The 23,014-nt window shown below is 42.0% G+C and overlaps 1 protein-coding gene across 1 annotated transcript in view; it reads left to right on the forward strand.

The window, feature by feature from the left end:
* Positions 1-22,386: 22,386 nt before the first annotated feature.
* The window catches only part of prr16 (proline rich 16), a 126,980-nt gene continuing 126,352 nt past the window's right edge, over positions 22,387-23,014 (forward strand). Inside the window, exon 1 of the mRNA XM_072281076.1 lies at positions 22,387-22,627. Within this exon, the coding sequence (XP_072137177.1) occupies positions 22,496-22,627 (132 nt within the window). The 5' untranslated portion in view covers positions 22,387-22,495. The remainder of the gene's footprint in view (positions 22,628-23,014) is intronic.

Consider the following 23,014-nt stretch of genomic DNA (forward strand, 5'->3'; position numbering starts at 1 on the left):
CATTGTCTCACTCAGTTCTCCCAGCTTGTCTATATCCTCTATGTCCGGATGCTGTTCATTGACTATAGTTCAACATTTAACAACATCATTCCCACAGCCCTGGTTGATAAACTATAGAACGTGAGCCTCTGTACCTCCCTCTGCAATTGGATCCTTGACTTCCTAACCAGAAGACCACAATCTGTGAAGATTGGTAATCATATCTCGTCCTTGCTGACAATCAACAGTGGCGCTCCTCAGGGATGTGTGCTTAACCCACTGGTCTACTCTCTCTATACCAATAACTATGAGCTATGCCTAGCTATTTATAACTTTGTTGATGCTGCAACCATTGTTGACAGAATCTCAGATGGAGATGAGATGGCGTACAGGAGCGAGATATACCAGCTAGTTGTGTGGTGTCACAGCAAGAACCTTGCACTCAACGTTAGCAAGACCAAAGAACGCATTATAAACTTCAGAAAGGGTAGGATAAGGGAACATGAATCAATCCTCGTAGCGGGATCGGAAGTGGAGAGAGTGAGCAATTTCATTTCCTGGGTGTCAATATATCTGAGGATCTAACCTAGTCCCAACATATCGATGCAGCTATAAAGAAGGCAAGACAGCAATTATATTTCATTAGGTATCTGAGGAGATTTGTTATGGATGTACTGTAGTGAGCATTCTGACAAGCTGCATCACTGTCTGGTATGGGGGGAGCTACTGCACAGGATTGAAAGAAGCTATAGAAAGTTGTAAAATTAGACAACTCCATCATGGGTACTAGCTTCCGTTGTATCCAAGGTATCTTCATGTAGTGCTACCTCGGAAAGGTGCTTTTCAGTATTAAGGATCCCCATCATAATGTTCCCTCTAATTTGTAATGACCAGTGTGTGCAAAAATCTTGTGTTGTGCAATTTTTTTGCCCAGTGACAACAACATGTGCACACTGAATAATTTCTTCAATAAAAACAGTATAAATAAACCAGTTCTAAAATCTGCAGACAAAACATCACAAACCATATTATCAACACTATCAGAAAACCGAAGAGAAAATGTAAATGTGCACGATCGTGAAATATACTTAACATGCCAATGAGGTAGAAGGTGACAACCTTGTGTGCACAGTTTAAACTCCATTGAGCAAAAGGTGTGTGCACGTGCACACACACATACCTTAGAGGGAACTTTGCCCAATTACCCAGGGCATGCCCTCTTCTCATTGTTACCATCAGGAAGGAGGTACAGAAGCCTGAAGGCACACACTCAATGATTCAGGAACAGCTTCGTCCCCTCTGCCATCTGGTTCCTAAATGGACGTTGAACCCATGAACACTACCTCACTTTTTTATTATTTCTGTTTTCACACTATTTATAATCTAACTATTTAGTATGCATATACTATATACTTACTGCAATTAGTTTATTTTTTTCTATATTAATATGTATTGCATTGTTCAGCTGCCGCTAAGTTAACAAATTTTACGACATATGCCGATGATCTTAGACCTGATTCTGGTTCTATAGTCTATAATAATGTTCTCTATTTGCAATCACACAGTTTTGAATTTAATATTATAGTTCATGAATTGTTCTAATAAATATGATCTGAGTTGTTATCCATTCTCTGACGTTAACTCTAAGATATCCTATGTAGACACAAGGGACTCCAGATGCTGGAATCTGGGGTAACAATCTACTGAAGGAACTTAGTGGTCTGAGCAGCAGCTGTGAGCGGCAGGGGATACTGCAGTCCTGTTGTAGGTTTTTCACTTGAAATGTCAGTAATGCCTTTCCTCCCACAGGTACTGCTCAATACATTGGGTTAATTGAGCAGACCTGTTCATTGATTCGGTCAGGGGTTACCAACCTGGGATCCATAGATCCCTCAGTTACTGGTAAGGGTCCATGGCATAAAAAAGGTTGGGACCCTCTGGCTTTGGGTATCTATGTGTTGCAAGGACCCATCTCCGCTCCTCATTTGAACATTCTACTATCATGTCCCTGACTGGGATTCATTTGTATGTTAATCAATAAGAACCCAAAAGCACAGTTGCTTTTCTGACAAAAACTGACACAGAATTTAAATGAAGCCATTGTAACTCTTGTGCTGTACTTTCTGATATTGGGCTGATGAGTAGATGTCTTACTGTTGATAGCCTGCCCGCATGATGAAAGCATCCAGCGTTGTGTTGATCTGCATTTCTAACAAATGACCTTTAATCGGTACGGTGATGTTAGAACCGCTTTGTGCCTTTGCCTCTGATTATGCAAATACTGTGCAACTTAAATTCTGCAGTATCTGCCTCAATGCCAATGTTGCAAGGGGCTTTCTTTGTGCTTTTTTACATTAGAAGAATTCTTTACAGATGATGCTTTGATAACGCAGGTAGTTGAACACATCCACATATGAAGCAGGAACATAAATAGGCCAGTAAGCCTTTCAAGTCTGCACCATTTAATATTCTCATCTCTAATCTGATTGTGAGCTCAGCTTCGCCTTCCATCTTAACCTTTCACCTGCTTATTTATCAAGAATCTGCCTTAAAATATTCACTGCTCTGGTTTGCTGCTCTGTTTTTGGATTTGTACGCCTGTTGTTTCTTCTGTCAAATATAGCACTTCGTCTCCTCAGGAGAACAGGTGCATAGGGACTGGCAGGCATTACATAAAACCAAGAATATGTGCTGTTTACACCTGTGTGGTGCCAACCCTATTGCTGTAGTAGAGCTTTCTCTGTGGCCTTCGGACTTTAGGTGACGATGTATCTATGTATGACTGGAAGTTCCTGGTATTTTTGCTGCCATATCCAATGAAAACTAGATCATATGTGAAGTTCCATTTGCTTAACAACTTTGACTGAATCTAGTCTTTAACTGAGCCACACATAAGTCATCTAACATATCAAAGTTTCAGAATATGAAAAGCTCCTTCAAGGCCGTGATATAGCTGCTATGTGTTTCTTACAGCAACGTATTAATTAGGAGATGGAAGAGGCCACCCAACACCTCTGTGCTCCTCCGGCATTCTATAAAATTGGGGCTGGTCTGAATGTAATCCCAACTCTGCATTCTTATGTCCAATGATAACTTTTCACTCTGCTTACTGACAAATTTTCTACCTCTGCTTTAAAAATATTCAATTGATCTGTTTCCATGATTCTTTGATGAAAAGCTCTAAAGGCTGTCAGCTATCTGCAAAGAAAGACGTGTTTTACCTTTGCTTAATAGGTCCCCGTTATTTTTAAGTAGTTACTCTTAGTTTTTGCTCATCCACTGGAGGAAACATCCTCTCAACATGAACCCGTTAAGATCCATTGACATCTCATATTTTTAATTCAAGCCTCTTTTCACCTTTCTAGACTCCAATGCACAGAGGACTAGTCTATCAAATCTTTCCTTATTGAATTCCCATTATCAAACTCATAAATCTTCTTTGAACTGCTTCAGTTACATATCCATTCACAAGTAAGGAAAATTATACCGTACAGAATACTCCGATACATTTTCACCAGTGTCCTACTTAAATGAAATACTCCATTCCCCTTCCAATAATTGATAATGTCCCAGTATTTGTAGAGAGAAATTGACAGGCAACATTTGAGGTCAGGACATTTTGGTCCTTCCATTGTTGGTCCAGATTCGCAGTTGCTGCAGTTTCCCTTTTGACTCAGTGAAAATATTCTGTCTGCTTTCTTAATTACTTGTACCTGCATATAGTCTTTTGTGAATTATGTTTAAGAATATCCAGACCCATCAGTATCTTAAGATTCTGCAATCTCCTAGCTTCTCAATAATATGTATTTTTCCACCTGAAGTGGACGATTTCATATTTTGCAACAAGTTCTTTGTTCTGAATTCCCTGTGGCAGTGCCCCATTATCAAAGATCCTCACCATCCAGGATATGCCCTCTGTGCTAGCACAATCAGGGAGCAGGTACCAGGGAATTAAGACCAACACTTAATGTTTTAAGAGCAGCTCCTTCTCCACCTCCATCAGGTTTCCGAACAGTTCATGAACTCAAACACTACCTCATTACTTGTCTTTTCCACTGTTTATTTATTTTTGTAACCAATCATAACTTTTATGGCTTGCTTTGGACAGCTGCTGCAAAATAACAAATCTGTCAATGATAATAAACCTAATTCTGATTCTGAAATGCATCTCTCTATATCTCAAGAGGCAGTGGGGCTGAAACAATCTTTCATTTTTTTTCTAACTCTGAGGAGAACGTTTATGTTTTTTTTGTAATGATGTGATAAGCCTCAGAATTATTGACTCTCTATCAGTCCATAGCCTTCTTACGGACTCTTATAGCAGCACTTACTACTTCCATGCTCTCAAAGCTGTCTTTTAGCCGCAGTGTATTTTTAGCTGGGAAGAACGTTGGCTGTGAGTGACTCAGTATTAGACTGGTCATCCTTAGGCATTTAAGATAGCCCATCAGCCCCTTAGCTGCCATTTTCTAATTGAAGCCTAAAATGCTGCACCATTCAGATGTCTTGTGTATACAGTATAATTCTTCTGCAATCAACATGTCACATCCCAATACAGATTAAAACTCGTCATTTATTGTGGTTTTTTTTAAATTGCCACTGCCACCTATGCAGATTTTTATCAACTCTAGGTCAATCTAAGGGGGAAAAAAAACTTCAGCAATCCTGCTGTTTTCTTTCCTTGACTTGGGAATCTTGCAGCCCTAGTAGTTAAATCCAATGATTTTTGCAATTATTTTGCAGTTTCTGTAATTTATTTTACATTTTGTACAGTTCCTGTCATTATTCTAATCACCAACTGTAATATATTCGAAGGCACCCAGTGAGTTTTGTCTTGTAGGTTTCCCAAGTTTTAACTATATATTTTTTTTAAAAACATCAAGATCTTCATAGCAATGATGTGTATTTTACTGTATGTGTGCAAGTATGGTATGTGGACTTCTTGTGTGACTTACTTACCTACTTGCATATAGGTCTACACTGCTGAAATCCTTCCTTTGTATCAGACTCCCTCTTTGAAGTCTTTCTCTATTATTACTCTTCTTATGTTTCCATGATTGCCCAACCTCTCCATTCTTTGCACTTTCATTCAGCCCTTTTCCCTTTTATGTGTTTATAAGTGCTACTCCATTCCACTTTTATCTCTCTTTTCAGCAGTTATTGCAATATCAAGATTAGCAGCAGCTAATGAGTCAGACCTGAGGCCCTCTGTTGATCAAAGTTCAAAGTACACTTATCAAAGTGTGCATACATTATACAACCTTGAGATTCGCCACCTTACAGGGAGCCACAAAGCAAGGAAACCCAAAGGAAATGATTTTTAAAAAAGACCATCAAACACCCAATGTGCAGAGAAAGTAAAAAAAAAATTGTGCAAACAATAAAAGTAAGAATGAAAGTGAGTCCACAGACATGAAGCCAGAGCTGTTGGAACAGCCTACAGCCTTAGCCTCATTTCAGCACAGAGCCAAGTAAATGTCATGGATCATTGAGCAGAACCGGGCCGACCCTCACCTCTTGTCTTGACACCCTGCCTCCTCAATCCATCACCGTTTAAGTTGTCCAAACATCAGGACATTCCTCCATGGGCTCAACCGTGGATGCTGCGTCCTAGCTGTCTACGTGATGCGGAAGCCAGTATGCAATTCAGGGCAGAATGATATGGAAAGGAAGTTACTGACCATGCAGCAGGCTCCCCCTCTATATCCAGCTGATGAATCCAAAGGAATGACAGAGGCCAATATAACTTGGTACCAGCTGTGTTTCAGGAGTTGCCAGTCAGCATTGAACTCAATGTAAGGACTCTGACTCCAGATTTTTCCTCACGGTTTACTCCCAAAGGCTTCCCCATGAGGGGGCAGAGCCACAAGGTAGCGGAGGTCTGAGATTAGAGTTTTCCTTCTCCTAGATGAGCTGGCAACCATGGGTCATGAGCCTATCTGCCAAAATAAGTCAGACTTGAAGGTCATATGTTCCTCAGTTTTTCATCAGAATATATCTCCATGAGCTTGGCAGAGAATCAGCAGATTTCCTGGAAGGGGTTTGACATTCTTCATGTGTTGCTAGTAAGTATCAATTAATTTCACAATACATTGATAATTACTTCAATAGATTTTACTTCACCCATTAAAATGTGGTAATTTACTGGTTAATCACCCATTTATGATAAATTCCAGGTAACTAATCATAATTACCAATGTTAGTGAGGTAAACACTTTTGACACAGCTGAACCCCATTATCTAATTAAGCAGGCATTTACAAGGCATTTGGAAGCCTATCAATGTATGTGCACTCCTTGGATGCTATAGATTAGTAATCTGTTATAAATCAATTGCACTCCACTTAATATGATTTTTTTGCTTAGACATGTTGATGCAAGATCGTGTTACTGGTATTAATAATGGCAGATGTATTGAAGGTTCTCTGATGGTCTTGGATGAGAGTCTTCATTGGGAATGATTTGATTTTGACTCCGCATTTTTCACACAGATCATGGAGCAATAAATGACTCACTGGATGGCCATTTTGACCAAGGGACCTCTGCAGGAAATTTGATATTGTCCCATTTAGACCTAAAGACTTAATCACGGTGGAGACTTAATTACTCTTTTGGGATAATATTTTCCTGGCAAGGTGCATCACTTTGCTTGGCAGACAAGACTTGTGGCTGTGAAACAGTCTCAGGTTCTGAATCCTCCTCATAGTGATTGTAGGAGTTGACTCTGTGACAACAGGAAGTGGTTCTGACAGATCTGGACACCTTTCCTCTCTAACAGTTGAATCTGCTCTCCTCTACTGATTGATGAGTCACCTCTAGATGACATCAGACACAATCTCCACTGAGTAGACGACTAGTCCAGTTCTGTCCTTAATCTTTCCAAGTATCCATTTTTGATCACCTTTGGAGTCCCACACCAGGACTGGTTGTCCAGGAATGAATCATCGAACCTCCTTGTTTGACGAACCCTCAATTTGTCTCAGCTGTTTGTCCTGCATACTCCTTCTCAGATTGGGATTGGGGAGATCCAAGTATGAATGAAAGGGACACCCCAGGAATTGCATAGCTGATGAATTGCTGGTGGCAAGGTGTGCTGCATTGTGATATGCAAGGGGGAAAGTGGAAAATGTCTGATTCAGTGTCCACGCTGTTTGTTCTGCTGACATTGCTTGCAGTGCATTCTTTAGGCTCTGAACAACCATTCCACCAAGGTATCTGTAGCTGGGTGGTACAGTGCCAACATAATATGTCTTATTGTGTTTATTTTCAGGAATGAATGAAAATGTTGCACAAAAACCTGTGATCCATTGTCTCCAACTAAGTGTTCTGGAACACCATTCCTTGAGAAGAGTCTTTTCCACACACCAGTGTGTGAGGCTGCAGTGGAGGCTATTGAAAACACTTTTGACCACTTCTTATCAGCATTCACTACTACCAAGAAATTTGTGTCCTTTAATGGTCCAGCAAAATCCACATAAATCTTCTGCCAGGGCAATGCTGGCCATTCCCGGGGGTGGAGAGGTGCTGCTCTTGGCACCTTCTGGACATGATGGCGTCCCGAACAGTGCATGGCAAACTGTTCAATCTGCTGATCTACCCCAGGACACCAGGCAATGCTTCAAGCCAACACTTTCATTTGACCATACCTAGATAACTACCATGTAGCTTTTCCAACACTTGAGCTCACTGCTTGGATGGTGCAAAAACTCTCAATTCCCACATAAGGCAATCCCCGTCAAGGGCAATTTCATCTCGGCTCTGGTAAAAATGGGGGAACTGGATTTTCTGCTGCACATTCCAGCCATTTTGAGTGGCCACGTAGACCTGAGAAAATGTGGGGTCTTTTCTCTTTTCCGTTTGGATAATTTCTGCTGTTATATGGAGTCTTTCAATTTGCATTAGGAAGAATATGCCAAGAAAAGTAATCACATTTGTAAATGTTTTCAATTATTTCCTCTTGCAAGGGTGAATGGGAAAATCCATCAGCATTTCCATGATTAATCGTGCTCTTGAATTTGATCCTGTAATTGTGTCCTCCAAGAAACAGAGCCATCACTGCTGTTAGTGGAACACCCTTCTGTGAATTGAGAATGCACACTAGTGGTTGATTATCAGTAACCAGGGTAAGGACTCTCCCAAACAAATACTGGTTGAAATGATTTAGACACCAAGCCAGACTCCAGGCTTCTCTGTTAAGCTGTGCATAATTTTTCTCTGCAGCGGTAAGGGTACATGACACAAAGGTGTTCATTTCCATCACACGTAATATGTGAAACCTGTTGATGATCAGTAACAAGGGTAAATTCTCTCCGATACACGTGCTGTTTGAAACATTTTACACCCCAAAGCGACATCAAGGCCTCTCTGAAAACCTGTGCATAATTTTTTCTCTCCAGCAGTAAGGGAATGTGTTGCAAAGGCTCTAGGGTGTTCACTTCTATCATTCATAAGGTTGTGACATGCCTGCACCTATACCATAAGGCAAGGTTTCACAGGGAAACGCCACTGATTGATGTGGATCATAATGTGTCAGCACAGTGTCTGACGTCACCATTTCCTTTACCTTTTTGAAAGCCATCTCACACTGTTTTGTCCATTGACATTTCTTCCTGATCTGCAGTAAGGAGTTCAATGGGTGAAGCACAGTCGTCAGCTTTGGCAGGAACCTGTTATAATAATAGATGAATCCTAAAAAGGTCAGCACTGTGACATGTCCTTTGGCTTTGGGGTATCCACCACTGCTTGAAATTTCTCTGCGCACTTGTGTAATCATTGTGCCTCAATAGTGTGACCACAGTAAGTGATGCATGGTTTAAAAAATTCACATCGTGCTCTGAGCCCATAATCTTCTTACCTTTTTAGCACTGTCTTGATATTTAGGAGGTATTTCTTGTCATCTTTACTGGTAACAATGTTGTCATCCAAGTAACTCTGGGCATCTGGGCAAACTTGCACCACCTATTCCACAGCTTTCTGCCAGAGGGCAGATGCAGATGCTACTCCAAGAAACAAGACTATTATAGCAATAAAGCCCTTTGAGAGTGTTGATGCTCAGAGACAATTTGGACTCTTCTTCCATCTCCATCTGTATGTAGGCCTCAGCTAAGTCCATTTTGCTGAAGTGTTTTCCTCCAGAAAGGTTCGCAAAGGTATTCACTATCCAGGGCAGAGGGTATTGATCTACTTTCAGTACTGGTTGATGGTGACCTTAAATTCACCACAGATCCTGACAGACCCAGACTTCTTGGCTACTGGGACCACTGGTGTTGCCCATGAGCTCCACTCAACCTTGGAAAGAATTTCATTAGCCTCTATATGATCTAGCTCACTAGCTAAATGATCGCAGATGGTATAAAGAACTGATGAGCTTTCTCAAACTTGGGTGTGACATTTTCATTTAACACTATTTTACCCTTGATATACTTGAGTTTTACAATGCCATCCTTGAACACTGCCGTCACTTCATCCAATACTTTTCTTATCTTGCTTTCAGTTGACTCTATTTCAGGCATTGTGGCATGCAAATAGTGGATTCATCTCAAGTCAAGTTGTAGTTGTCACTGCCAAGCATGACCCCACAATGGTAGTTCTCTTGTTTTTACCACATACAGGCCCAATGTGGCTTGCTGGTGGTATTTCACTATAACAAATGCCATTCCCACAGGAATTATCTTTTCTCCAGTATGAGTTCTTACTTGGATATCTGCAGGTTTCCATTCAGTATCTTTGAAATGACGAACAAACTCATATTGTGAAATGACTGAAACAGCCGAGCCAGTGTCCAATTCCATTTTAATTAATTTGCCGTTCACCGTTATGGTGTAAGCCATATTGCTTGCCTGTCAGTTTTCACATGTAAATCTCAAGGCTACTCAGTCCTCTATCACTCTTATTACTATCAAAATTGTCACCAATAGTATGCAGATTAGTGTGCTTTTTGAAATTGTACCCTTTATCTTTATCTCTTCCCTGAGCAGTCTATTAATTTTTGTCTGCCCAACATACTGTTCATATGTGTCCTACTTTGTTGCATTTTCTTCAAGTTTTGCCTTTAAATCTGCATTGGCCTGATGTATTTGAGCCCCTGCCACAATGGTAACACAATGGCAGGCCCCCGTCTAGATGCTGCAATCTTATTTATGCTTGCTTTCATTCCTCACTGCAACTCAAATGCCTCTCTGTCAGCTGTTCCCATCGATACACCAATTTCAACTGCTTTTTTAAATGCAAGTTTTTCTTCAGTTAAGAGCCATTTTTGAGTACCTTCTTGTAAGATTCCACAAACTAAATGATCTCGCAATGCATCATTGAGCCCATCACTGTACTGACAATACTCAAAAAATCTCTTCAATTCAGCCACGTAAACTGAAATGGAATCCCCTTCCTTTTGTTTCCATTTATGAAAACTAAAGCATTCTGCATTTAACAATGTTTTCAGTTCTAAGTGTTCCTGTATTACATTCACAATATTAGCAAAGCTAATTTTGACTGGTTTGGTTGGAGTAGTTAAATTTCTCAGCAAATTGTATGTCTTTAAACCCAACACACTCAGATAAACTGGTATTCTTTTCTCATTGGCTATTTCATTTGCTTCAAAATACTGCACAATTAACACGGTATACAAAATCCTGTTATCTTTTGTACAATTGAATGTGTTAATCTTTCTGATGTAGCCAACCATTTCTGTTTTCTTTAACTAATTATTCTTATCACCTTGTACTCACTGTTTATGAACCCATGATTTTTTTGTGCTTAAGTTAGGAGTTGTTTTGGAATGCTTTCTTGTGAGATTCCACAAACTAAATAATCTCTCTCTGCATCATTAAGCCCATTACTGAACTTCAAATGCTCAGGAAATCACTTCAATTCAGCCACATATGCTGAAATGGACTCCTCTTCCTTTTGATTCCACTTATGAAACCTAAACATACTGCAGTCAACAATGGTTTTGATCATAAATGTTCCTGCATTACCTTCATGATATCAGCAAAACTCATTTCTGCTGGTTTGGTTGGAGCAGTTTAACTGCAAAGCAAACTATATGCTCTTTCACCTAGCACAGTCAGCAATACTGGCACTTGCTTTGCATTGGCTATTTCACTTGCTTCAATACACTGCTCAATTTGCTCAGTATACAATATCAAGTTTTGTACAATAAAACATATCTATCTTTCTGATGCGGCCAGTCATCTGTTTTATTTTTATATGATTATTATAACTGTTTATGAACCTGTGAATTTGTCTGTTTTTGCTTTTTTTAAACTTATTTCTGTCCTCTTGCAAAAAAATAAGAATGTGCTGCACCTTGCTTTTTTTAACTCTAATAATTGCCGCTGCATTTTTTAAAATTCAAACGTTTTGCTGTGCCTCAACAGGTATGTAGTCATCTCACTTCATTTTAAATTCCATGCTCATCGCCATTGTTGTGGTTCGTAACTACAAAGCATAAAAGTAATTGCGAGCAAAAGACAGAGCCAGGAATGAGTCCCTTAGTTTTGTTTTCTTTACGTTAACAAGGCACACACATATGACGTGGTGAAGTGATGACATATGCCATTCACATACTTGTACATATAACCCGCAATGCAGTATGTGACTGAAACACTCCAGTTCCATCGACTGCGTAAGTCTAGGAAAGACAATCTCCGGCCCTGCCAAACATGAAGCACAAGCCCATCAAAATCCCCCCTTTGTGTGGATGCTGCATAGTTTGTTAACCTGTGTCATGTGTGAAGCCAAGCAGAGCTGCAGAACGGATGATGTTAATGAGAGAGATAACAAGAGACAATGGAGAGCTATTCAAAATGCTAATAAGAGATAAGTGAGAGATAACGAGAGACAGACACATAATTCAGATGTTGGCATCTGCCACAGACAGTTTGCTTTGAACCTGAACTGTTCATTAACAATCCTGCTGAGACAATAGGAAGTGTGAAGTTTGATGGACAGGTAATACCCCATCAGGGGGATAAAAATAGTGGGTTTGGTAAGGCACAACACACACGCCACAAGACCCTGGAAAGAGCATTGTGCCCCACAAGTTGGTGGGAGTTGGAGGACCGATTTGCAGGAATCGGCCAGAGGCTCACAGGGTGTAAAGGTACGACCAGTGGGGACCTGTTGTGTGTCTGCCCTTGCCTGGGTTTCGGGTTCACCACGGAAGAACGGTCGCATCCGGAACGGAGGGGTCACAGTCGGTGACCACAGCGGGATCAGAAGGCATCGAAAGGTTTGCCTGAAATCAACTGTATCTCTCACTCTCTCTCTCTCCAACGGTACAACAACAGCGATTACTTCGAACTACACTAGACTGAACTGAACTCTGCTTCACCTTAAGACTGATCATTTTACCCCTAGACTGCGATAGAGCTTGGTTGATTCCTATTACCCTATTTCTGTGTATATGAGTATACTATCATTGCTAACCTGTTACATTTACATCCTTGTGGTTAGTGTACTGTATTACTTATTTCTTTAATAAAACTTTATTAGTTTCTAGTAATCACAGACTCCAACGAGTGTTCCATTTCTGCTGGTTTGACAACCCAGTCACGGAGTACATAACACCTGTTACAGAGAAGTATCATGAAAGAATGGACAGTGCACTGCATACAATTAAACAATTTAGCTTTATAATCCTTAATTTGACTAAAGGGTTAGTAAAGATAAAGCAGCAGAAAAGAAAAGGGCACATTTTAATATGACAGTCTAATGTGCACAAGTTGGAGCTCCATGTTTTCCACTTCGCTGATCCTCCTTCAATCACCCCGGGCTTTGTCGAATAATGGCCCCAATCCAGGTCGAGTCCTAAGACTTGTTCTCTCCAGCATCTTCTCCCTTCATCTCCCGCTGAACAAAGACCCAGCTCACATCGGTGTCAGGCACACAGCACAAAAAACACACTCCCTTCATTGAATGGCTCACATTCCAAAACACCCCGTTATCTCTAACCATAATCCAAACACTGCTTCCACAGAAAGACCATTACGTTAGCAGTGAGACCTGTCCCAGGGTGTTAATTAACAACAAAGAAGGCTTAATCAAACAAGAAATTTACAATATTACCCAAGTATTACTGATATATTAAATACACAACAATAACTACCTTTGAACTATTTCTGGTAAGCTGATGCTGAGCAGCAAATGTTAGCCTCAGGAAAATTAGGAACAGAATGATACAAGTCCACACTTGTTCCACAGTTTCCTATTTTATTTTTGTGTGTGACTATTTTCCCCTATACCTTAAGAGGTTTTTTACAATGTCTAATGGATGCATATACTAGTTTTAAAAAAGTGGATTTACAATCTTCTTCAGATTCCACACAATCTGACGTTTTGGGAAGAGCTGAAGCTCATGTTGCCTAAAACTAATTAAGCATCCGTATTAGAAAAGGGCACTAAGGACTTATCTGACACCACTGTCACAGCTGCTTAAAAAATGGCTTTCACCAGCAGAGTGGTGGCAGAATGCCAATACAGATTAGGCACAGGTCTCTGCCTTGTTCGAGTGGTTATCACTACACCTGTTTCATACTTAGAGTTGAGAGTTCTGCCTAATTGCAGGGAATATGCAGGCCAGTCGCAGATATGCATATTAACATCAAACTCTAGGAGCGTGTCCAGAAACAAAACACATGGGACCCAGGAATAAAGGAGAAGGACACAGATATTTACCCACTGGAGTCTGTTTCATTATTCCATGTGGTAATTGCAGATTCATGAAGAACTGCATATACTTGCCTGTGATCAATATTCTTTAATAAACTTATAGAGCCATGAAGTTACACAGAACAGACACAGGCCTGTCAGCCTAACTCACCCATGCTGAGCAAGTTGCCTGTGTGAGCTAGTCGCGTTTGTAATTGCTCCTACCTTTCCCACTTCCACTGGCAGCCCATTCCGAATTACCAACCACCCACTATGTGAAAAGGGTGCCCCTCAGGTCTCATTTTATTTTTTCCCATTTTACCTTAAATCTCTTTCCTCTACCCTTAGACTCTCCTAGCCTTGGAAAAGGGCCATTCATTTTATTACACCCTTCATGATTTTATATACCTCTCACCCCTCACCCACTGACATTCCAGAGAATATAGCCCTAACCTATCCAGTTTCTCCTTATAAGTCAAACCTTTCAGTCCCAGTAATGTTGTTGTAAGTCTTTCCTGCACTTTTTACAGCTTAATGACATCCTTCCTCTAGTTAGGAAAATGAAAATTACACACAATACTCTGTATAGTTTCACCAAGATCCTTTCCATTTGTAACATAATGTCTCAGCTCTTGTACTCAGTGTCCTGTCCAAAGAAACAAGCTAACCAAACACTTTCTTAACCACCCTGTCTAACTTTGTCATCATTCTCAGGAAGTGATGTTATTTGTATACCCTTAGCACTCTCTGTTCTTTGTCCATACACGGCCTCCTCTACTGCCATGATGAGGCTAAACTCAGGTTGGAGGAGCAACACCTCATATATCGTCTGGGTGGTCTCCAGCCCCTTGGTATGAACATTGAATTCTCCAACTTCTGGCAATTCCCTCCCCCTCCCTTCCCCTATCTCAGTTTCACTCTGCCCCCTTCCCCAGCTGCCTATCACCTCCCTCATGGTTCTGCCTCCTTCTACAATCCATTGTGCTTCCCCTATTCCTTCTTCTCCTTTCCTGCCTATCACCTCCCTGCCTCCCCTCCCCCACTGCTTTATCTTTCTCCTTACTGGTTTTTCACCTGATACCTACCAGCCTTCTCCTTCCCACCCTCCCCCCAGCTTCTTTATAGGGCGTCTGTCCCTTCCCTCTTCAGTCCTGATGAAGGGTTGCGGCCCAAAACGTTTCCACAGATGCTGCCCGACCTGCTGAGTTCCTCCAGCGGGTTGTGAGTGTTGCTTTGACCCCAGCATCTGCAGAGTATTTTGTGTCTATAATATTCTCTGGAGCCTGCTATTTACTACTCCACAAAAATCTGAAGTTATGAATTCACTGAGCATCAACAGTCCTTTGCTAAATAGAATTATAAACCTCAATGTACTATGTGCATGCAAGGTACTTTTATTCTATAGACCACTGTCCTTTCCCATCAAGTTCCTTCTTCCTCAGCTCTTTGTCCTTTTCACCTATGTATCACACGACAGCCTCTCACCACCCTCCTCCAGTCACCTGGTCTCACCTATCACCTGCCAGTTTTTACTCATCCTCCCAACTTCTCATTCTGGTTTCTTCCTCCTTCTGTTCCAGTCCCAATGAAGAGTCTTGGCCCAAAATATTGACTATTTATTCCTCTCCATAGATGCTGCCTGACCTGCTGATGTCCTTCAGCATTTTGTGTGCATTGCTCTGGATTTCCAGCATCTGCAAAATTTTGTGATTGTGTATCAAGGGAGTTTCCTAATTTTAATTCTGAAATGTGGAGATCATAAAATAAAGGCGGCACTCAACCAGGTGTAAAATTAAGGCACATGAGTAAATCTGAAATCAAATGCCATCAATGGGACAATGTGTCAGAGGAGTCAACTCTTACACGTTAAGTTATCTCAGCTTCAGGATAGCACTACTGAAGTTCCTAAGGTGGTGTCTGAGGGCTAGTTATCTGTAACTGCTTCAATGTCCTTCCCAAGGTCAGAATACAAAATGTTTTCTAATAATTGCACCGTGTTTAAATTCATAATCAACTTCTCAGCAAATGAACCAACTGAATTACATGCAACAAGAGTTGTTAGAACTGCAGTTTGACAGGCAAGTGGCACATTTTAGATTAGACTCGATTAGCTTTATTCGTTGCATGTACATTGAAACATCAAAGCCTAAAGTGCTTGCATCATTACTTTTTTTTTTACGATGTGCGGGACAGCCCACAAGTGTTGCAGTGCTTCCAGTGCCAACATAGCATATCCACATCTCACTAACCCTAACTGTATGCCTTTAGAATGTGGGAGGAACTGAAGCACCCGGGGAAAACACACGTGGTCGTGGGGAGAATGTACAAACTTCTTACAGACAGCAGTGGGAATTGAACCCTGATCACTGATAGCTAGCTCTGTAAAGTGATTGTGCTAACCACTACATTACCATGGTAATGGGCTGGTAATGCTTTTTAATCCCATTGAAATGCTAGATAATGGCCATCTCCATAAAATGAGAGACTAACCACCAATCCTTTGCATTCAAAGGCATTTTAGTTGCTAAATCTTCCATTGTCAATAACCTACTCACAATTAATCAGAAATTCAACTGGATCAGCCATGTAAATAGCGTGGCTGCTAAAGCTGGTCAGAGGCTGGCCATCATGCAGTGAATGACTCACTTCCTGACACGGCAAAGACTTCCCACCATCTAGAAGGCACAAGTCAGCCAAGTGCTGGACTACTCCACACTTGCCTGTCTGAATTCAGTTCTTACAACTCTCAAAACACTGCCTGCCATGAGTGTTACCTCATCCACCATCTGAGGAAAGGGATGTAATTGACGAAACAAATTGAAGAAAGCTGGGCCAAGGGCACTGTTCTGAGTTACTACTGCTGTGATGTCCTGAAGCCAAAGTGACGATAATTTTAGTTGTTTAGTTATTATTTAAACTTACATGTTGTTCATTTTTACAGTTAATTCTATTGATGCTTCATTGGTGATCAAGAAGATGACACTCAGCCTAACCGTCTGAAAGGCGAAGATCTTCGATCAATCTGCAGCACCTTGGCTCTCAACAATGAGAGCCTGGAAAGCATGGGTCACCTTAGGAGTCACCTCTCCATGAAGCAGATATCATCGATGAAGTTCACTAGTTCCATTTAATATCAGATAATGTATACAATGCACAACCTGAAATTCTTGCTCTTTGTGGACTTCCAAAAAAAACAGAAGGGTACCCCAAAGAATGAGTGACAGTAAAAACATTAGAACCCCAAAGCTCCCTATGAACAAGCAGCAGTGAAGCATTGACCTTCTCCCTCCCCCACTCACTTCAGCAAAAAAGCTCCAGCACCTTTCACCCGTCAAGCAAGCAATAGCAAATCACTCAAGAAAGACCATGATCTGTAAAGCAAATGCTAATTGTAAACTTAACAATCGATATACCACAGACTCTCCTTTTTGGTTTTCCTGAGTACATCGTTGAGTTTGCCAGCACAGCCTTCAGCTGATTGATAAAAAGAATCGTGGAAGACCTAAACCAAATATGAAACTCATTGTAAACTGAGCTTCAGTGACCTAAATACCTTGGAGATATTTATAACCTAACATAAACCCCTTAAAGCATTGCAGAAGCACCACCAACCGTACTTCATTGGCAGAAAAGGCAAAGCAATGTTGACATCCATACAACAGCCTCAGCAACGGTGTTCCAATTATACCTAACAGGTTGCACTGGCTAGAGCACATTCCCTTCATGCCTGACAGCAGATTCACAAAATAAGCACACTACTTTGCGTTTTTTTATATTTAAACTTAAAATATATGTATAAACACTTTCAAAGAGGTCCTTGCATTTTGAAATTAATCATGAATTTGCTTTAGCTGCGATCGCGTGACCTTGCATTCAGCTTTGCTCATTGCCGCCCTCTAGTGGTACATCAAACAAAGCCTGTTAATTTCGGAAAATTGCATCTTGCCTAATTTTGATTTCACTATTTCAATTCTACAAAATGCCTGTCTTTAACACGTGTGATGTGTAGCGAATTTACAGTAAATCAAATCAGTAAATTATTGATGGAAGTTAGAATTTAAAATACTGCCATTTTAGAAGGAAACCATATTCTTGTTGCTATCAATACATAACCCGAAAGTATCTGGTTAAAGCTGCAATTTAAAAGATGATATATGGATCAGATACCTTAATGTTGCAAGGGATTTATTTCTGGAAGAACACGTGCTTGATAAAGCTCTTCTATGCTAACAGTGGCCTATTAGTTACTGTCAAATTGACAGTGCAGTCAACACCACATGGAATTCAGGTGAAGAAAAACGATAGATAAAACATGGAGCACTAACTGTTACTCTTCAATTTATTCCCCTTCACCCCTGTCCTATGTAAAACGCCATTCTCCTCGACCTTTAAAATGCACTGAGTGATATAACGTTGTTATATTTGCATACTTAATGTATACTACTCTCCAAAGAAAGTAGCGTCTATTTGACAATATGATAGGGCTTGGCACGGAAAATTAACTGTTAAAGGAGAAGTTCCCCAGCTGTTTAAGTTTTATTATTGTTGTAAGTTAAAATTTTAAAAACTGACATTTAATTTTCTTTGTAGGCGCCCTCTTTCTCTCTCAATCTACTTTCCTTTGCCACTATTTATCTTGCTGCGTCTAATTTGAAACGGAGAGCACACACTTTAATTTCCGGTCCCACCCCAGTGCCCGTGCTGTTCCATCTTGCTAAAGTCTGTTGGCTCAAGGATGCACAGTTGCCTTTTTCACTCGGACGCCAAGTGCTCAGTTTTCCTCTCCGCTATGTTATTGGTCCATATTTTAAAATATGACTTTTTTTATTGGAAAATTGCTGGTAGTAAGTCTGACTAAAGAAGTGAATCTGCTATAATTGATGGATTGAATTAATTCTGAATCCTTTTAAAAATGTTCCTCATATTACTATTTCCAAAGAAAATTATTACAGAATGCTAAGAGTACCGTTACTCTTCAACAGCGTCCTGTTCAATTTGAAGCTCCAGTGAACGGTTATTTTTGTTGCTGCAGCACTTTTTAAAAAGTTATAGATTTCTGTTTACCATATCGGGTTATAGGCTGGGACCCTGCCCAGTGAACTTCCAGGGATCCACTTTAGTGCTGAGGTATCTTTCAAACATTGAAAACTGGCTTGCTGCTTGTAGCTGCGGCATTCCGCGAGGACTGAACCTGCAGTGTTGCTCTCAGCTCGGTAGACTTACCATCCGCGCAATGTTTCACTTCGACCACTCTCCCCAGCCCCGTGCGAGTGTCATCACACGATGGTTAAACGTCAGGTGTCTGACGCAATATTTACATCACAATATTGAGATGCGAGGTTCTGACAGCATAGGGTTGTTAGTTTGTCCTTTCCGACGGCAACGTGCTTGGAGGGGTAGAGATAAACAATTCGTGTCTACTGTTGCAACGTGGGATCTGATGGAATCAGCAGAGAGATCTTAAAAATATCCACGTAAATCATTTTACCATCTGTTAGTGATTATCACGTGCAGCCTCTATTAAAGAACAGTCTGTTTTACTGAAATTCGAGTAAGATGCTGTTTCCCACCAATTGAACCACTTGTAAAACGATCTCCGGGATAACACACATGATGGAAAGTGAATGTCCCGAAATCACTCGCAGCTTTCTTCACTCACTTAAGTACAACAGCATGTGCTTGTTGTCGAGTGATAGTCATTCCTTGAGACGTACAAAAAATAACAGCCATCACCTGGCCCTGCCTTTTCCAGTTGCCAAAGCTGATCGTTCTATTGTGACATGTTCTGCTCCGCCCATTAAAAGTCCCACATAAGCATGTTCAAAAGTTGCTTGGTTAGGCAGATTTAGAATGCAATGGTCTACAATGTTTTACTTAGTCTGAACTACCTGAATAGAAGCCTGACATGAAAAGCATGCGATATATTGTCCCGGAAGAGCGACACCTAGCGATATTTTAATATGTACCCAGTATATATTGTTAGAAGTGTGTTATACAACCTGTTTTAGAGTATCATTCATAAACGATAAATGATTTTTTTTTCGGAATTGCGTTGTCTGTCCTATACAACACCACCTTTCTCCACAATACAACCGTAGCTGAAAATAAAACTTCCATATGCAACGGCTGTACGAGCGGGAATCGGGTCGCAACTGAACTGGTGCAGGCAAAGTGTGGTGGGCCCACTGTAATGTAACTCCTGTCCTGTCAAATCACACCTGGGACTGGAGGTTCAATTTAATAATTTTCCCCACCGCGTCAGGAGAGGGGAGTTGTTTGCCCACGTTCACGGTTTGGAAAAAAGTTGCTTGGAGAACCTAAAGTCACGGGACTTGCTCGGAGACCCTGCAGTCACGAGACTTGCTCTTGGCTGGGATGTGGCAGGAATAGTCAGGTGCTGCTAAGAGAATAATTCGGTTCTACTGACCTGAGCATTGCCACACGGGTAGGCATCTAAAGTACACCGGTAGCTTTGGTTTAAAAATAGTAGAGACATAGCCACTGACCCTTTCTTTTATAGTTTGCAGTCATTATTTGACGCCGCCGTTGTCGTCTTTCATTCTGGCGGCAACCTCCGGCAAATAAAAATTCGCCGTTGATATTCGGTAGCAAAAGTCTTGCTCCTATTAGATGTTTGTATATCCCCCTCCCCTGACCCCCCGGCTGACTCCACGATTCACCAGGAACCTAATCTTCGCTTTCAATTTGATAAGGAATCTGTTCCCCAGTTCTTGTTCGGCTCAAACTCAAAAACAAGTCGGCTTACATATACTGTACGTGGTTTCACCCCGGGTTGGGGAACGGGGGGAGTGGTACGGCAGATCTCTTGGAGAGTAGAATGACCACAATGGAATCGCAAGTTTTCTTACTCTCACTGGGAAAGTAGGTGGATTAAGGCAAAGATCTGTCTTTAAACATGCATTGCATAGTTTCCTTTAAGGTCGGTGCTGAGAGTGCGGTTGGAAATTGAACTCAGAAAGCTCTGGTGTGATGGTTAGAGTTGACTCCCAGCACCTCTCCAATATCCCTTGTCTCGCTCACTGACGCGCGATTTTTCACATTACGGCCCCCCACCCAACCTCCATGCCCAGTGAAATGTTATTCCACCCCAAAAATGCTGCTGGATCCTCCTGGCGGGTGATGTGGAGTAAGGGTCAGTGAAACCACGGAGTCTCCCCTCCTCGTGCGCTGGCCCTGTCAGAACTGATGGGGGAAGAGGGCAGATTGGGAGGAGGAGGGTGGTAGTGTTTATATGTGTGGAAGGGGAAGGAGAGAGCATGGGTCTGCTGTGGATGAATTGGGAAGGATGTTTTCTGAGTCGCCGAGGGCGACAGTATCTGGAGGGAAGGACAGGCCCGGGTGTAATTTGATTATGTAATTGGGGAAGGCGTCTGTGTGTTAGGGTGATGGATTTTTGGATGTAGAAATTGGCGTAGGGGGCCTTGGAGTATGTCTGTACTGGGTGGAGATTTGTGTGAGGGAGAGCTCTGCTGTGTGGAAAGGGGTATGTGTGTGTGATGATGTGTGTTGCGGGGTGGTGCTTGAGGGAGGGTTCGTACGTGGGGTTGATCTCTGTGGAGGGTGTGATGTGCTTGGGTGGGTTGTGTGTGGCGGGCGTTATTTCTTAGGGAGCTGCCTTCATTGGGGGGGGGGATGTGATGTCTCCAGGTGGGACATGTGTGTGTCCATGTTGGGGAGAGGGAGGAGTATATGTTAGGGGATGGTCCCTGTGGAGTGCTGAATGCGTGCGGTTGTGGTGTGTATACTGTACCTTGGAGCCGGTCTCCGCTAGGTGTGTGTGTGAGAGAGAGGTATTGCTGATAAGTCTGTATATGGGACGAAGGGGAGTAGGCAGAACAGAATAACGGAAGAACCACTCCGCAGCACGTGGAAGGACCTCAATCCCAGAAGATCGAGACTATCGCACTGTTAGAAACGCATACAAAAATCACCACATCTCCATGTTTATTACTTTGCCAAGTTCTCTAGATCAGCTGCAACTGCTAGTCGGCGGGTGGTCTGTTCGCATTCCACATCTGAAAGCTAAGTTCTCCATAAGCCTGGAGAAGTTAGATCTTGTCGTTTTCCTCCCCTTCTTTTATCCTGTTGGCGGATCTCTGTCACTTCGATCTAACTGCTGATAGCCGAGCGTGCGTTATCTGGCAGGCTATTTCTGGTCTAACCACGGCAGCCAAGCCGAGTCCCTACCTCCGATAATTCTATTCCAGTCACTTTCTTTGCCGACTGAACCTCACAGACGATAATATAAGCAGCGGCGAAATTGGACACGAGCTCGGACAAGTATCCCCACAAACCCCTGCCCTCTCCCAACACCCAGCTCCCTGATGGACCTGACTGAGGGTTCTCCGTCCACCTCCGCTTCTCCGCTAGGTAGGGACTGAATCGCTTGCGCTTTTGCACGACGTCCTACGAGCCCGAAACAATCCTGGAGTGGGTCGCCGCGGCTCTGCCCTTCTCTGGAAGGAAAGGAGAGGCTATGGATATACAAACGATTGGAGCTACTCGTCTCATTTCAAACCAGGGAGAGTTTGCAGGGAAGAAACACTGGCGCCGTCTAATTCCAAAGAGGCAAGGGTGGTATTAGTCAGCAAGTGCGGAATGGTTTTAATCAGAACCAGGTTGGAATAATATTTACTTACACATTTTTGGTGTTTCTAATTTGCCATGCACACTGACGCAGGCGTACTGGCGATATTTCCGCAGTCCTTGGGAGCCCGCAGTTACACTAGGTTGATGGCAAGAGGCGCGGAGACTGAGTCAAAGGCGGCAAGAAGGCAGGGAGATGATGGGGCAGAGCGCGCCCGGTATGAGATCGTGATCCTCTGTGCCGTTCTGACCGCCCTCGAATAATGTCAGGGAACTCAATGCAACCGGAGGGCGCAGCCTGCAAGGCAAAGGTAAAAGAACAAATCAAGACTATTGTAGACGATTTGGAGTTAGTCCTGGGCGATTTAAAGGACGTGGCTAAAGAACTTAAAGAGGTAAGCAATGTTTAAGAGAGAGAAGACTGCTAGTGTATGAGAATTTGCAAAGGAGGTGCCCGATTCCTTCGGGGAAACGCATTTATTGAGTGCGCTGCACTAGAGGGGAGAATACCCGTTATAGGAGTATTTACCACTTCCGTAAATATTGCCCAGATTCTAGGGTTGTCTACATTGTGCAACTTATAATTTCCCTGACCACTTACCCCTTCACTCCACCCCATATAAACACCCCTCATCCCCCGGAGAAAAATTCTGGCATGGCCCGAAGAATAATACGATGTAATTCTCTGCTAATCCTCCACCTCCGGCTGAGATTTGCGCACAATCTTTTCCTACTGTGCCGCGAGTAACAGACAGGCGTATGTTTCAATGTCAGCTCCCCCT

The sequence above is a fragment of the Mobula birostris genome, chromosome 17 (genome assembly GCF_030028105.1).
Source record: "Mobula birostris isolate sMobBir1 chromosome 17, sMobBir1.hap1, whole genome shotgun sequence".
Classification (NCBI taxonomy): domain Eukaryota; kingdom Metazoa; phylum Chordata; class Chondrichthyes; order Myliobatiformes; family Myliobatidae; genus Mobula; species Mobula birostris.